General features: G+C 39.9%; 1 protein-coding gene across 3 annotated transcripts in view; it reads left to right on the forward strand.

The window, feature by feature from the left end:
• Positions 1-17,927, forward strand: part of GREB1L (GREB1 like retinoic acid receptor coactivator) — a 138,223-nt gene that overhangs the window by 8,618 nt on the left and 111,678 nt on the right. The window contains exon 1 of one of the 3 annotated variants that reach the window (XM_065668096.1): positions 12,207-12,274. The exons of 1 other annotated variant lie outside the window; for it this stretch is intronic. Coding sequence is in view for 1 of the 2 variants with exons in the window: in XM_065668097.1 (XP_065524169.1) it covers positions 12,263-12,274 (12 nt within the window). In the remaining variant the exon portion in view is untranslated. Of the gene's footprint in view, positions 1-12,206; positions 12,275-17,927 lie in introns of those variants that run through there. One more of the 3 variants, XM_065668097.1, reaches the window with a different exon arrangement.

The following is a 17,927-nucleotide window of genomic DNA, read 5'->3' on the forward strand; positions in this document are numbered from 1 at the left end:
TCTTAAACAAAAGCCACCACCAAAACACTCTTTAAACAGCAGATGTGACCCTGTGGCAGAAAAGCCTGAGAAAAAACCACAAGCATTCTTCTGGCTGCTCTCCACTATCATAACGATCAGTGTTTGCTTGCTAGCTGCCCGGCATGCCTGTTTTATTGAGAGATACCTTGTGCCTGGTGGCTGTGCAGATAGATGCTTAATTTTCATCTGCAGCACAGCTGGCTGGCTTTCTGTCAAGCTTGGGTTTGAGGTGATTCCAGTTGTGATGTGGATTTGGTGCAGAAAGAGGGAGGCTGTACTTGTGATCGAGGTTAAGCGCTCCCCTACGCAGTGCCATATAGGATTTCAGCTCCATTTGCTGTCGCTGTAGTAAATCCATTTCTGATTATGTGCTAAGGCCAGACAAATTAACTGCCAAGTTGAACTTGTGAAGTTGCATGTGTGTGTTGCCAGAGTTCCTCCTGCTGAAAAAGGAGGAAAGGAGGAATATATAACCTGTAGGTTCAGAACAGTTGAAAATTCATCCTAGCATTGCTGCTTTGATGTTTGTTTGAAGGGGAAAAAAAAGCTTTGCTTTTGATCATCATGTTAAATGGGTGTTGTCCCAAGCAGTGTAATAAATGAGAACTGGATCTGGGACTTTTTTTCCATAAAAGACAGTATTTGTCCAGATGCTTTATAATTGAATTGTTCTGTGAAAATTAGTACAACTTTGAATTCAATAATACGCAGTTCAGGGTCTTAGGGCTGAAAAAGAGAGGAATGCAACAGATGCTGTGTAGTTTTGATACTTCTGATGTCTGATGATACTGATATCCTAACCTTGTGTTCTCTATTGTGATTCACTACATAAACAAGTACAGCATGAACCTCACTGTATAACCTTGACACATAACTGGAGCTTTGCTTTGTAGTCCACTAGTAGCTTGTCCAAATTGCAAAAAAACGTGTATTGGAAAACAGAAACTTTTTGCATCAATGAAACTTTAGTTTTCTTTGAGAAAAACAGTATTTTGTGCCTCAGACTTTTTATTTTTAAGAAACAGCCTTTCAGCTTTTGTTTCATTGGAGTCTAGCTGAGAATTAGTGAGAGCATCGCATATGAATTTGACAGGTTAATAAGTCAAAACTATTGACGCAGATCAGCCACACACCAAAATACATCAGAACAGTGTTTTATTTTCACAGGGTTTCCAATGTGGCCTTGCCTTGAATGTGAGGTTGGACTGGTTGACCTTCAGAGGTCTCTTCCGACCCAAATTATTCTGTGATTCTGTTGTTTGTTTGTTGCAAAGTCGGGTAGTAAGAAAACTGTAAAATTAAGGGGCATTACCTATTGGTAAGATACAGCTTCCTGAAACAATTAATCTGGCCCAAGGTGTTTTGCAGGCACAATTAAGAAATAGGCTACCGGCAGCATGAACTGTTTTGGTGACCTGCTTTCCACTGTCATCTTTCTGGCCATTTTCCTGCTGTATGCTCAATGTGCTTTCTGCACATCATCAGAAATTCTTGCTGACTGCATGTCCAGTCACACGTTATTGGAGAGACAGAGTTCTGTTACTGACAGCTGTCTGTGGGTCTTGTGTTACTGGATGGCAACCCAGAAATAGTCTGGTGATTGAGGCATCGCGGGGCATGTGTTAATAGGAAGGCTGCAAAGCTTGAGTGACTCCATAAGAGGCTGTTTGCCCTGCTTGGGATGGAAGATTGAGCATCAAAGGATAATAACAATACCTGATAGACTGACATTGTTGCACTAAAATCAGTTTTTCTAGATTAATGATCATAATAAAACATTTACTCTAAGGAAGCTTAAAATAAGCTCAGTACTAGTAATTTTAATTTTTCTTTGAAGTTCTTTTTCAGTACTAAAATAAAGCATGCATAAAACTGAAATGTTTATATTATATCAATCAATCATTTTACTTACTGTTTTGTTAGCTGGTGAGGTTTGGGGACTGCTGTTCTCAATTGCGTGCCCTTGTGCATCTTTCTTATAAGAGATCTGTATGCGTGGCCGTATGCTTTATTTTTCTGGACATACCGATTCTTACATGGTGATTCAATACATGAGTTGCAGTTCTACTCTAGCTGCCATATTCTAGCTGAATATACTTCACATGTAGAGAAAAAACAGCCAAGTGTGGAAAAGGGGGGTTGTGCTTTTTAGTTTCAATTATGAAAAGAGGAATGGAGGCTGGATGACAACACACCTTTTCCTGCTCCAAATGATTATCTGAGTAAACTGTGGGAAGTCAAGGTTTTTATGAAAAACACAGCAAGGAGAAAAGAACTCGAATTTGCCAACTAGAGATTGGATGTTCTTTGAGAAACTCAATTTTAGGAAGAAGTTAACTGGCAAGTTTAACAAAGGTTAGGGAGCAGAACTGTTTTGATTCATAACTAATCCTTTGCCCCAAGGAGAGAAAACTGGTGTATTTGAGGCCATATGCCTTGGGGGAGGCTGGCCTCAGGATGAATTAACTAAAAAATTGTGCAGTTCATGCTGAGAGGAACTGATAAATTTCTCATTAAAAACTGCTTGTGGAAAACGAGGTCTATTCTGTGTGTTGTCACAGTGCCATTCTGTTCTGGAATAAATCACAGAAACTGTTCTTTCAGCCAGCATGCAGAGATAAGAGAATACACTGGTGAATCTTCTTGTGTCCATACAGTCATTATGTGTGCCAGGAAAAATAGCCCTGAACTATGAATACACAAGAAGAAAATAGTTTATGAGATATGGGCTCTCTTGAAATGGATTTATGTCAGACTGGTGAGTAAACAGTTAAGTGCAATGTCACCATATAGCCATATAAAGAATAATATTCAGATTGTGATTTTTCTTTGTTTTGGGAATTAGGCTTGCAATGATCTACCTGCAGTTATTACTGGCTTACGTATCCTTGACGGTTTGTAATTCCTTCTCTGTTTCTACAGCTAGACTTCTTTTTACTTAATAGAGCTTTAAACTGATGATCTTCGCTGATGATTCTTTACCATTCTATTACTCTTCCTATCCTTTATTGGAGAGGATCGCTATTGTAATTTTAGTAAGATTTTTGTATTCAATTGATCTTTGGGTTCCACTTCTGCTACTTACTGTGTTACTTGCTATTGCAAAAACATGTTTTTGTAACTTTAGCTTAAGCTTAGTACATCTGACTAGAGCAGCTCAGAGGTAAATGAGGGTTCTTGTGTTCTGAACACAGCCAACTGCTATTATGTTCCTTGGCAAAAAAGAGGGGGTTTGTTTGGATCATTTAACAGATACATACTTTAATTTGCTTAAACAGAGAATGGCTTAGTTCAAGGTAAAGAGTCAAGTTAAACTTAATATAATAACAGATTGAGCTAAAGACCTAGAATTCTAAACTAGCAGCTTGAGAGCTAAAAAATCCAAAGAAAATCTGTTATGATTTTTTTAAAGAAAAAGATACTGGAAAGCAGGCTCCTCAGTTCTCACCTCATAGAATCATAGAATAGAGGGAGACTTCAGGTAAACTCGCATCCTTTTACATGTCAACCATGCAAAATGCCTGTGTATTCCGCCTTGGCCAAGGAACACTGAAGTTTCTTTGGTCAGTGAAGAAAAGCACGATGCCATACTTAAGAGGGGAAAAGGAAACAAAGTTTAATTTCCCTTCCTACATGACTATCTCTCTCTTATCGTGACAGAGGGATGTAAAGGACATCTATTTGTGAACGTAAGAGGAAAAAGTCTCTTCTTAAATGATAAATGCTTATGCAAAACTGCAGTGTGGGGGTTTTCCCCCATATGATGGATTACTAACATGTAAAGTGTATGGGGCTTCTGTTGCCATGGTACATTTCACACCCTTTATGCTGATATTCAAAAGAAACAAAACCATTGCAGTCCATAATTCATTTAACATGTTATAACCAAATTATTAACATGAACTAGAGAAAAACTGTAGCTTTTTTCATGTCTTATGTTGCCAGGTTCTGATATGTTAGAAAAATGGGTATATCCATTCCTGAATAACCCTGGGATAACTATCATTGCCTGCCTGATCAAAGAAACTAGTTTCAGTGAAGAACTGCATTTCAGCTACAGGGCTGTCACTAAGCTGTGAAGAGGCAAGGGAAACCAGCTGTAAAAATGTTGATGTTGGCCATGAATTTACATAAATAACAACTCACTTTCATTTAAATGCTTAGGGTGATATTACAGTGTGGACTTGGGTCTGCAGAAGGTCTGATTTTACTTCTTGATTCTGCTACTGAGACGCATGGCTTCTATGTGCCTCAGTTTCCCTATCTCTAAAACAAGGGTGGTGGTTGTCCTTGAGTTTTCAAGCACTACATTGCAGTAATGATTAGCCATTACAGTCTTCTATGGCTGAGCCTACAGGGTCTTTAGTTCAAGTCTTCTGTCAGGACCTTAGACTGCTGAGCTTCATGCTTCTGTCAGTAGGCTTCAGACATAGTAATCCAAATCGTGTTCTTGGTACCCATGCAGTTATTAATCTGGCTTTTGCACTCAAACCTTCTCTTTAATTTCAATTAACTTTAGTTAATTAAATTTAAACATTTCAGTCTCTGATTTCCCTGCAAGATCTGGTTGCCTTGTGCAGGGAGCTGGGGCAGCATCTCCACCAAGATGGCTTTGTGCTGAAATGGATTTGAAAGTCCAAGGCTCTTCATCTGTGAAGCAGCCTGCGTGCAGGGCTCTGTTTACCCACCATAGTGATGCTAACTGGTATGTGTAGTGGTATTAAAGGAGTATATTAAATACCTGGTGAAAATAGGCTATGTCGTGTCTAGCTGTCGGTTTTCAGCTAGATAAAGCAAGAGTTAGTTGAGGAAGGAGTAAATGAAGTGTTTGCAGGCCACATGCTGTCACAACCTTTCCCCTCCCCCTATACCCCTCTCTTCTTTTCTTTTTTTGGCCATATGTTTCAGTAGTCTAAGTATGTGTGAGTGGTAACCCAGGCTCTGCACTTTTAAAGCATGATTACCCAGTTTGTTGCCAAAGTGAGACTTTCTTCCCCATTTAATTTTTGCGAGGGTCGTAATTGTAAAACTTTATTTTTATTGTTATTTTTTTAAATTTTATTGCAGGTTACTCTTTGTATGGCTAAATTTAGCTACATCTCCCTTTGCGGCCTGCCGGCCTGTTACCAGGTTGTATGATGGGGGGGTGACAGTGGTGTCAAACAAACCAGTTTGTTCTCTGGGTGCTAATCTGAATTTCAGAGCCACTGTCCTTTACCCCCTGGCTCTCTGCTCCCCTCCCCCTCTTTCCACATCTCCACAAACAGCCAAGTCAGGTCTCTTTCTCTTCTTCAGCCCCCTTCCCCTTCCTTCTTCCCCTGGCCTAGCAGAGCGGTAAATGCTCATCATCTTTACCTACTCATCCCACACTTAAAGTAGCTGATGCTCACTTAGGGTGGTTGATGTACCAGAGTAGTAATGCTCTGAAAATTCACATTATTTGAAAGTCTGCTGCTCTGTGTCACATTAAAGATACCCTGGTGCTTTTGAGGGGTTTGAATTTTATGGATTTTTATGGGTTAAAGCAGGTACAGGGTTTTATGATAACTTTTAAAGGTCACCGCTTTTTTTCAGGGTGTGATCAGGGTGATGCCAGTTTTATATAAAACAGTCATCAGAAATTCCCTTCCTCAGGGGAGTAATTTCTCAGGTCTCCAGTGAACCTTGGCCGAACACGGCAGGGTTACTAACTAGCATTGTACCCCTGCTTGTAACCCACCTTTGTGGTAGCTCTCATAGCATGGTTACAATTAGCCACCTTCTTGCCTAAAAAAAGGCAAAGTGGCTAGTGGGCATGCAGAAACACATTGTCAGTGCAGGGAATAAATCCTTGTACCTATGGTTTAGAAAATAAACAAACCCGCAAACATACTGCCCTGGGAGATTGAAATGTGTGTGTGTCGGGGAGGAGGGGAATAACACATAGGGAAAGATTTATGCCTTCCTTTGGGCTGTTGCTTGGTAACAGAAAATGCCTCTTAAGCCTATTTTTGGAGAGGGGAGGGGTGAAACTTGATTCAGTGACCATCTGTCCCAAGCTGGTTGATTTCCTGTTGAGCTCTCCTTTGTTTCTGTCGAACAATTGATTGTTACCCTTTACAGATAAGAATACTGTTGGTGACATTGCCCTAAATCAGCAAGTTGGCTTGTGGCAACAAAACAGACCTATTATTAATTTTAGTTTTATTATTTTTTTAATGTTCAAGGGGCTGTGGTTGTAACGAGGCCGCTAACTGGTTTTGCTGGGGCTTATTTATCTGTGTGGTGGTTTTGTTTTGCTCTCTTCCCTTTTGAGGAATGCCGATCAATACAGTAGGCAAGTGTAATCGAAAACATTTTTTTCGAAGAGGATGTAATAATGCCCTTTTTTTAGTCTAAAATCACTGGGAAAAAGCAGCCATGGTGTTAGGCCCATTGAGCCTTTTGGTGGTAGGGGGAGAGTTAATAGAAGTCACTGTTGAAGAAATCCCCACAGTTTCTGTGAAAACAAACCCCAGGTTCTTAATTGCAAATGAAATATTTGCTATTGTTCTTGCTCAATTGTCAGAAAACCATTCTCTATTTGAGCACCTCCCGATGTTTGCTTAGTAGTAGGGTGCTGGATAGATTTGAACTCAGATTAGATTATTTTTAAGTCATCCGCTTTATTTATATTGTAGAAGCCTATCATTTTTCTTTTTTTTTTTTTGCTTTATGCATGCAGGGCACAAGGTGCATGCACAGGCAAATACGTTCATGTACTCTGTAGCTGCTGTTACGTGTTAAGTATTCCACACTATTTATTTCCCTGCCCTGATTTTCAGCTTTCAGAGAAGAGGTTCATAGTTCCAGGTGTTTGCTGGAGGAAAAATAGGCATGTGTGTCTAGAGGAGGCAGGTAATATCTGCAAAAGGAGTGTGAAGGCCCTCAGTGCAAAATGCAATAGGACAGTGATAGTTATTTCCTTCAGTCAGTGAAACTCTTTCCTGTAGTATTTTCATGATGTTGTGTTACAGAGGAAGGCAGAAAGGAAAGAGCTTCAACACAAGTGTCTTGGCATCTTACCAGTCTTTGCTTATTTGAGTTTAGGCTCCTTATCACTCAGTAGATGGAATTTAGAGGTAATTCCCAAAAGTCACTTCACAGAGTGGAAGGTGTTAGAAAAGTTAATTTCCCTTTCTCTTCTATTTTTCCCACATGGTCTCCAGGTTGCTTTCAGTAGGTAGAAAGGCTGTTTTCTGCAGCTTTTCAACCTGGTCCTGGATGTATGGCAGATGCGGATCTTTTTGAAGCTGGTGGCAAGGTGCCTACTGAATACTGATATAGTGGATGTTGGGTCATACTTGTGCAATTTTCTTACTTTCTTTCCTTTTAAAGTTGTGTGTGGTAATTAAAAATCTGTGATTTAGCTTAATAAGGAAGGGTCATATCAAACCAGGTGAATGAGCCTGTGTAACAGCTTTGTAACCAGGTTTGCTGGTTGACCAGCCCTTGCATCCTCCCTGTTGGTTGCCCATTTCCTCACAGCACCCTCAGCTTTTCCCCCTGTTTCTCTGCTGCTTGTTTTGTGTGTGCTGGCATCAGGCAGAGGAACTGATCCACTTGAAAAACAACTTATTTTTTCCACGTTACTTTTTAGGTGGATGAATTCCTTGATCCATTTCACCACTGAGTGACACACTGAGCTTGAGCAATGCAGTGGAACACCTAGGGGTGGAAGTGATCAGTACTGAGTAGAATCCATTTTATAAACAGTTAGTGCCCAATAGATTGTGATCTATATGTGGTTTTTAAGCATGCATCCTTTGTCAAGTGGAGAGGCCCTACTCTGGGATTAGTTTGGAAATTTTGTAAGCTGGACACCTGTACAGACATCACTTCTGTAAAATTAATTAAACATGCATATGTGCTGCTTTTTGCCCTTCTTTTGATAGAAAGCAATAGGTACCTCCAACACGCCTTTCGGGTATTTTCTGTCTGTCTTGAAATCATACTGAGGTCAAAAAAACATTTGTAGAACTAGTGCCAACTAGGTTGATGTTTGGGGGCTAGTGAGTTTAAACTTGGCAGTGAAGGAGCTGTTCTGAACTGTGTTGAGAGCTACTTCATTTTTTCTTCCTGCAGAACTGAGTTTCTGTGAGGGGGAGGAAAAATTTAGAACTTGGGAATTTTATTTCAGGCTTGAAACTGTGTTCTGAATGTTTAGAACAGGATTTTTGTGTCTGGCGTGGAGAAATTGATAGTGGTGGTTCTGATACAGATTTTTGCTGTTTCCTTCAAAGGCTATCACTAAGCTGTATAGCTCAAATTGTAGGGAACTCACAAAAGTCCCATTCTCCCAGTATCTAAGGTGAGTGGTTAAGTCCATGGCCTGTGCAGATGACGGAGCAGGTAGAATATGGACCTGCACTTATTTTGTTTTCTGGGGTCAGGCTGTACTGCATTTCTCCCATTAAAACTGATCTGATGTGTCCTTTGTTCCTAGATAAAAGCAGCAGCAGATCTCCCAGTCAGAACACACAGTGCCTATGTCTTACCTTACATACGGGTAGGCAGTAATTCTAGAAAGGGAAGAAGGTGGAAGACTTGCATCTGCTTGTGTTCAACTTCTCATGTTGCTGTTGCAAGGATGGAATTATTTATGTATATTGTTTGCCTTCTCCTGGATGCAGTCAACCAGAGTCTGAGCAATGCTATTCAGTGTCAGGATGCTCTGCAGGGGCTTTCTTTTGGGAGGGGGAGCAGAGAGGTAGAATCATGATCAGTTGCTTTTCCATCCTGGGACAGTTCACATATGCTCCTCTCATATGTCATTGTTACAATGCTCCTATTGCAGCTCTGAGTCAGCCTCCGCTTACAGAGCTTATAGTGGTGCTGTCCTTAGCATGAGTTTGAGAAATCTTTCTCTCCTGTGATAATAAGGCATGTTTGTGGTTTGCAGGAGAGAGTTTGGACACTGTAGCAATCACTTTTTACTGTAAGGAGAAGAATGATGCTATCCTTTCCTCCCCAGCCCACAACCCCAACTCCAAAACCACATTCATGGAAAGTGGAAGTGCCAAGCTTCCCTTCTCCTGGGAAGGTATGGCAGTTGGTACCACTGACAGGCTTTCCAGAGAGGAAGCAACAAAACAAAGGTTTCTAGGGAGCCTTTTGTTCCCAGTAAATGGCTTTCTGAAGCCACAAAATTGAAGCTTAAATGGAAAGAAAAAAACCCCATGTCCTCAGTGGAGATAAATGGCCAACTACTTCATAGTCCACCTCAGCCCTCTTCTATGTTAGAAGCTATTCCCCAGGTAAATGCTTGCCTTTAGAAAAGCTCCAGGCTTTGGGCATATGGGACTGTGCTTATCCTCTAATCTTTGCTTTGCATTGGATTGGCTACTGATTGAGCTGCTTCACTTAGACCACTTCTGGAGGCTTTATCTCTGGGAGTGTGTTGCAGGAACACAGTTGTTATGATCAGTTCTGCCCTGGAGTCTTCTGGTTACCTAGCATGCCTCTTGGATGATAGCTGTGGGTGGTGGGACTGCTTAGTAGTTGGCAGCAGTCTCTGTAAAAGATTGAAATATAACTGCTGCTTTAGTGATTTCTTTAATCTTTTATGCTGAGGGAGCGAGATCCATGGAGAAGCTTCATGAAGATTAGATTAAATCAATCAATCTAAATTCATAGAGTCATAGAATAGTTAGGGTTGGAAAGGACCTCAAGATCATCTAGTTCCAACCCCCTGCCATGGGCAGGGACACCTCACACTAAACCATCCCACCCAAGGCTTCGTCCAACCTGGCCTTGAGCACTGCCAGGGATGGAGCACTCACAGCCTCCCTGGGCAACCCATTCCAGTGCCTCACCACCCTAACAGGAAAGAATTTCCTCCTTCTATCCAATCTAAACTTCCCCTGTTTAAGTTTTAACCCATTACCCCTTGTCCTGTCACTACAGTCCCTGACGAAGAGTCCCTCCCCAGCATCCCTATAGGCCCCCTTCAGATACTGGAAGGCTGCTCTGAGGTCCCCAGGCAGCCTTCTCTTCTCCAGGCTGAACAGCCCCAACTTTCTCAGCCTGTCTTCATACGCGAGGTGCTCCAGTCCCCTGATCATCCTCGTGGCCCTCCTCTGGACTTGTTCCAGCAGTTCCATGTCTTTTTTTAATTAACTTATGTTGCATTGCTGGCTCTTCATAGGAGAGTCATTTGGGATATGGGTACTGCTGGAAGAGAATCTTCCTTCTTCCTTGCTGAAGGAATCTTTTGATGTGCTGGCCAAACAGTTGCAAGCAAGTTGACTGTGCTCAGGGCAGGAGTCAAAGCTAGGCAGAGACTATGTGTGAAACCATTCTAAAAGTATGAAGCAAGATGTGACAGATTAGAGGGAAGCATGGAAAGAAAGAGAATTTTTGGTGATATAGGTAAACTGATACCTGCTTTTAATAATATGATTCCGAAAGTGGTTAGTATGCTAAAAAAAAATGAGTTTAAATAAACATTTTAGGAAGGTTTTTTGATTTCTCAAAACTTGTAGTTTCCTCTAACATGCTTTTCTCCTAAAAAATATTTTGTGATTGTGCTTATTTTTCCCCATTGCTTCAGAGTACTGAGTGACCAAAACAAGGAGGGACAGATGGACTTGAAAATCAAGCATCTGAGGCCTAAGCTAATGTCTCAAACCCAGAGATGGCCTTGCTTATTGCATATGGCTGGATAAAGTGGGCTCTTTTATAACCTGCTGGCTCATTACTGTTGTGGATTTGCTTAGTATTGTAGAGATAAGCCTGTTTCTGGACATCTGATTGCACTCAGGAGTGGGGAATAGCAACTCCTTTCTATATATACACAAAATGTGTGAACGGGTCATGCAAGAAGTCGTCTTCAGTACACAATAAGAACAGGATTAATCTAGATACTCTTTTATTTAACTTGGAAGTTGCAGTTGCTTGGAGATAGGTGGCTGTTTTGCCCCATGAGCAATGTTTTAAGGGTGTAACTTTGGTGTTTATTAGTGCTGTTTAACATGATCCAGGCATTCATATAGCATAATGTAAAAAAATATAATCTGGGCTATTGCATATAAAATGGGTGTTGCTGCTGTGGTACTGCTATTCATATGTGTGTAAATGACTGCAGAAGACTACAAATGAACAGAGACAAAAGCTCTTACAGGTATCAGTGGTGTCCTGGAATGGCAATTTCTGTGAATGGGGAAGAAGCACCTTATCAGTTGAAAGGCAAGGTAAGGTCAGTGTCTCTGAAATACTGTTACCTTCCAGGCTTTTTGAGGCAAAGACTTTTGTCATCACATGATGACCAAGTAGCCCATTATTTCTACGTTTTATTTTTTTTTCCCTCTTACTGAGCAAAAAATGCTTCTTTCTTTCCCCTCCTTTTTTCTCACTCTCCAACACTACCATGGTAGCCCTGGTTTGTACTCAGAGAGAGGAAACCACAGGTATAAAGCTGTATGTAAAGTTCAAGGAGCACTTAGGTGTTCTATGGGCTGGGTCTAACATAATCCACATGTTTTGAGTTGCTTGCTCATTTTTCCAATGCTTTTGCCTGGAGCTTTTTTTTTTTTCTGATTGTTTTCCCAAGTGACCAGATAGCAGCAAAGAACAAGGGGATGGACCTGGAATTAAGCCAGTTAAAGCCAGCGGTTGGGAGATCTTTGTTCTGTTCTGTCTTGACTACAGGCTTCCCAACAGACCTCAGTGGGGGTGGTCTTCTTTATTTTCTTTTCCCCTTCCATGAGTAAAATGGAAATACGGTGTTACTTAAGTGAGGAGCTGAATTCTTAGTGTTGGTGTCGAATTGACATACCCTGTAAAGCTTATAAATAAACTGCGGGGTTACAGAAATGTCCTGGGTGGATATGTTGACTTTTTATTTTTCTTGCAGGACGTTTGTTTAAAGTGAATTATCTACTAAGTGCCAGGAAAGTGGCTCTTTGGCTTACTCTTTGTTTTGGAATGTGCTTTATTAGTGATATCCAGAGGGGTCAGCAGCATAAATAACATTTGTTTCGAGGCTTGTTGGGTGCAAAGGGTGGGGGGGGATTCACAGTGAAGAGAGCTGTTTTGTTTGGTGTGGCTAATCAGGAGTGAGGCTGGAATTGCTCATAGCTGTCATTCAGGTTTTGTTTCAAAGTCCAAGGACCTACTGGGAAAAACAAAAAGCTAATGAAAGCTGACTGTATTTCAACCCAAACCCTGTGGAATCCAAAATGATGTCCTGACACTCTGTGTATTCTTATTCTCCTGCATTCCCATGGTTACTAAGGTAACAGGTTTTTAGAGGCTTTACATCTTCATTGTCAAGTATTTGCTACACTTATTGTTGCTGTTTGCAGATTAGGGCAATTTAAACAATGCCTTTTGAAATGGGGAGCAAAAAATAAAAAAAAGAAATATAGTAGAAATAGATGTAATGAATCAATTATCCTCCCTTGCTTAATTTTTTAGTGCTACTTCTAGAAGCTACATATAAAAAATCTACACTGGCTTAGTGTAGGGATTTTCGGCATGGAGGAATGTTGGGGGTTTTTTAAGGCATGGTCATTTCAGGATTCTTGGAATACAGATGTGAAGAGTACCAGATGTGACTTAGTGCCTTTTCCAGCCGACAGAATTCTCGTAAAGAAGCTTAAGTTTGTATTTGCATTGGGGTGTTGTTTTTCCACTTACAATCAGACGGTTACCTGAATCTTGTAAACTGTGTTACTTCTATGTAATGCACTACTGTGTCTGCGAAATTATACTTCAAAAATGAAGCTGCTAGGGAAAACCAGGAAAGTACTTTTTTCTGAGAAAGTTTAACTACATGCACAACTTCATAGCCAAACGTGCGGGAATATGCATGTTCACATCTTCCCTGGAAAACTGGATGGTGGAAGTGATTGTAAGGATTCGAAATGTATTTCCAAGAAGACGACTTTTTAAATTTGTGTAAAATTACTTAGTTCTGCGGGTTGCTTGACAGTTTGTGCATTGCTGCAGCAAGCATCGTCCATATCTGTGGTGGGAGAGCTGGTTTGCAAAAAATCTTGGTTCAAATATTAACCATTGATGCTTGTGATGACTTTGCATTACACTGGTTTGCGGGGTGGCTGTTAGGTGAATAATTTTAAACTCCTTGGGTCATAGTTTTCTTTCTGTAGAATACAGACAATGCGCAGATATGAGCTCGGAAGGAAAACTGTAGATCTTAATCTGTGTGTATGAAGCACTACGGGAGGTTTTGGTTCTGTATAGATAAGAGTACGTGCCCAGATCAAAACCTCCAAAAGATAAAGTTGGGACACTGCCTATTAATGATTTCCCAATTTTTCAGTTAAGGTACAGTTTAAATTATGTAATTAAATACTTTTAATAGTTCAATAATGAAAAATAATTTAATCCTTTTGATTACATGTGCTTTAATTAAAAAAAAGAATTCCTTGCACTCATATGTGCTAGGATTATATATTTATAACACAGTTTAAATAATTGCTATTTTTGTAACAAGGATGAAGTTTAAATCTTTATTGTTTAACTGATGGTTTTCAGGATGGATTCTTTTTTAACCCCTCCATTCCCCTTGCCTCTTACAGGTTTTTGTTTTTTGCTCATTGCCTGCTGCACCTTAAAGGCTTTTAAAGCATCAGAGTTTATTAGCACCTTGCTGTAGAGCTGCTTATAGCTGATGTTGCTAGATAGATAGTGTGAACAGAGTTGGAAGAGGCAGGGGAAACTCTAAAGCTGTTGTTAAAGCTCTTTGAGTTTAAAAAATATTACTTCATACATATTAAGTCATTCACATTTCTGATCTTTGTTATTGCTAGTAACTGGTTTGTTGCATCTTTTCATTTAATAAACTGAGTATATATTAATCAATATATTAGTATATATCCATGTATGCAACCTGTACTCATCTAATTCTGCAGCTAGCAGTAGCATTTATGACCCTGCATAAAAGCTCTTGTTTAAATTAAGTTTTGTTAAAACAAAATCTCTTTTCAAAAACTATTTTGTAAGTGCCAGAATTTCAGAATAAGTAATTCTACAAAGTAATTTTCAAGGAACTGGCAACATTTTCCCTGTAGCTGATTTGGTGTGTTTAATTTGCCGTCTCTTCTCCCTTTATAGTAAAGTTGTGTCAGAGTAATCACCTTGAAGATTAGAGTTTCTGTGAGACTCAGTATGTGAAGCTGGCTTGGGAATGTGTTTGGAATGTAGTTTGTTTTGTAGCTTTCCATGCTGCCATCTCAGACACTGCAGCTGTTCTTAATGCTGACTGTTGTACATGGTCTGAAGCAGAACTGAGGCATGGTATACAATGAGTCCTTTTTGCCTGGCAGACATGAAGTATTTGCAGTTGAGAAGAATCCTAAGAGACCAGGGAAGATACAGGTATTTTTCTCTTTGTGCGTCCTTGAAATGAGTCAGTTGCCACATAATCTGGAGCCCTTTATGGGACAAACCCATGCAAAGGCACTGGCTGTAGGTGCGATCCCCATGCTACTGGGCTAAATTACCATCACCTTCCACGCTGTCTTCATCTAGGTAAGACTCAGAGTATGCCTGCAGATCACATATTTTTATAAAGGCAGGTTATAAAAAACAACATTCTGCTGCTTCCTTGCCGTTAAATGGAGTTTCTTTGGAAGGATAAGATGGAGAGGCCGTTTTATTACAGTTTTGCAGATGCTGCTGGCAATGGTTTGTGCTTAGCTAGGCAAGTATTTCCCTGTATTTGGGTAGGACCATCACTTCCCCCAGTATCAGCAAGAGGTACTTTCTTGAGGTAGATGAGGCTTAGAAGGCTAGTGTGCAGATACTCCTAAGTACAGAGCAGATTACCCCAGAAAAAGGGAGGTGGTGACAGATGGGTGGCTGACACCAGAGGGGTGAAACCGAATGCAGACTGAATTATTCCCTGCAATGAAGGACAGAAGGTGCTTGGCACGCATCTCTCATGAATTATCATTTTAAAGTCTTTGTAGGGAAGCCTTTAATTTGATTAGGTTATTTCTTCGATAGTTCTACACTTCTGATTCCATTGCCATGGACAAAGGTGTAATTTGAGATCAGAACATTTAGTTTTATAATAAACTATTTAAGAATTACCTCTTCCCGGTAAATACAAAAAGCTGAATTAAGGAATGCATAAGTATATGTGTGTATGGGAATACGTGCACTTCTGTGAGTTGCCAGAAGGACTAGTCCTCTTCCTTCCATCTCACTTAAAAAGATGTACAGTGCGTAAGAGAAATAAGGTATACAACTAAAAAAAAAAATGTATGCTGGGCACCATAGAATTAGAATTTTGTTTAAATTTTTGTTTTCATGATTATTTTTTTAAACTCGTTTAACCCTGTGGTCGCACTTACAGGGCTCCTTTCATTTACATTTCATGAAAGTTTTATAACAAGAGGGGAAACCAAATTCTCTATACCTTTTGGAGTTTTTGAGGGCTGAAGCTACAAGTATGTAACATGTGGCAGTTGTCAGCTTACTAGGAGTGCTTGTAAATTCCTTAGTTGAGGAAAAAAGTGCCCAACACCCTTTTGCTGCTGTCTTACCATGCTAGCAGCAAGGGAGCAGCTGGAGCAGGTAGGATCTTCTCTTGCTGTCCCTGCTCTTTGGTTTGGGATAGGGAGCTAGGTTTAGAGTAAGGATTTTGCTTGATTCTGCCATGTACAGAGATTAAAGAGTTACCTGGGGAGGTTTTGCTGGCTTTTATGAAAAGTGCATAGCTTTGCTTTTTGGAGGAAAAAAAAAAGGTTGCCCAGAGCCAGAACCTACATGTTTTGCTTAGGCCAGTTGGCAGTGTAGCAAGGCTCCTTGGACCTTGTATGCAAATGCTTTTCAAACACAGCAAAAAAAGAACATTGATTTGTTACGTGGAAGTTAGGGTCTGAATAAAAAACTTCAGTCCAATAATAGAAACCCTCTTTGACTTAGCACAAATTCACAGCAAGTCTTATGTGCAGTTAAATGGTAGAACCTTCCTTTATCTAGAAATCTGTGGGCTGTGTTTAAAGCAAGAGTGACCTTGCCTTCCTGTGAAATACAGTGTTTAATCTCAACAAGAGGCAAGGAGAATCAGTATGTTACAAAAGGCAAATGTTACATATGCTGTAAACATCTTTTGATATATTGCAGGTACCAGATAAGCATTAGGGCATGATACTGAATTTGACACAAAGTATTTTGGACTGGAAAAACCTGAGTACAGAATTCTTCACTTCATGCTGCCCTGTTTTCCTCCCAGACTACATCTCTCATGTTTTAAAATGGTGCCAATATCTTCTGCTAAGATTACCTAGTTTCTAAGCAATTACACACAATAACGGGCACTTCAGCCAGTTCCCTTTCAAAAAAGGATGAGAAAGGATAGTTATGCTGAAAATGGGTGCTTAAATAGCAAACAAAAAGCTACCTATTTCTGTTTGAGATTTCTCTTTGCTAAGCTTCAGCCTTTGATTTCATTCCGTATCAGATTGATGGGTTGGGTAGTGCCTGCAAGTATTCCAGACACAGCTCTCAAAAGACAGAGTTTTCATTTCTGTTCATGAAAGCTGCAGGAAACCATATGCCAGCATATTTCATACAGAATCTAAGTGTGCTAGCTGAAGAGCTTGCTCTGCTCTTCTTTCCATAGAGGAATTACTTGACCAGAGCATGTGGAATACTGCTTTTCTGTCAACTTTTTTTTAGATTCCAGTTTAAATTCTTTCTGAAAACTTACCTTTCATTATAATCTTAAGGAGTCCATCCAATGGAAACACTTCTCTTGAAAATAAGTGTTTTGGGCAAAATGAAAGATGTTAATGCAATCATAAGAAACTTAACCTTTCATGAGGCATTAACCGTATGTTCTTGCCTTCAACATGCCGATTGGTGATTATTGGAGATTCTACCTGGTGCCTCATGTGTGAGTATTTTTAGAAGTGTGTGTGTAATGTTTCTGCTTCTATGTGTCTAGAGCTACGTAAGTAAGGCTGCCAACCTTGACAGTGAATTTGAGAAGAGAATTTTGCAACTTTGATTTTTGTTGCTGTTCTGTTATTGTTAAGAAAACATAGGGCTGGTTTTGGTTTGTTGTTGTTGGTTTTATTTTTCAATGGGAGATGTTTGAATGCCCTTATTTTTAAAATGCTTGGAACGATTCTTTTTATTACATACCTCTTTAGATCTTTTAACAATAGGATACTACCCTTCAGTGGGGTAGAGTGTATTTACCTCAGTAAGATCCCGGCGTGGTTAAGCACCAGAGAAAACAGTTGTAGCTCAAATGCCAAATGAATTGTTTTTGGCTTTTTTTCCCCTCACATAGTTTGGCTATTAAAAACAATTTAAACTCTGAGCTGATTTAGCTGTTTGCATTCTTATGCATTGCATGCATTTCTGCAGTTTTCTTAAAAGATTTTGAAGACCGAAAGTGTGGGTAAAACCAACAAGATGATTTAATTACAGGAATATTTAGTATGCTTCTGGTTTAAACATGGGAATAACTTTTCTTGATCGTGGGTAAAACCAACCTGATGCTTTAGCAGATGTACTATTTCTTGAGAAATAGCACACTATGAAACATACATGGATTATAAATTTGCATAGTTTGAGACCAGAGGAGATCTAAATTCTGTTCTCTGAGCTATTATGCAGCCTCGCTCTTTATTCCGATCAACAAACATGGAGGATGAAGAGGCACAGACATTGCAGGATGAAGCTATAAACTTCTTCTTGGCACACTGGCAGGTGTACAAAATGTCTTTTGCTGACAAACAAGAAAGTTTGTGCAATGTAAGTAAGTATTGTGTCTCGCAGCCCACACTGAACAAAGTTGGAATAGTAAGTCAGAGTATTCTTTGTTTTTGATGAAGTGGTTTTCTCTGATGGAAGAGCAGAATATAGAAATGATCTAAGTGCCATTTTGAGGATACAAGATTTTA

The sequence above is a fragment of the Lathamus discolor genome, chromosome 2, assembly GCF_037157495.1.
Source record: "Lathamus discolor isolate bLatDis1 chromosome 2, bLatDis1.hap1, whole genome shotgun sequence".
In the NCBI taxonomy this organism is placed as follows: Eukaryota; Metazoa; Chordata; class Aves; order Psittaciformes; family Psittacidae; genus Lathamus; species Lathamus discolor.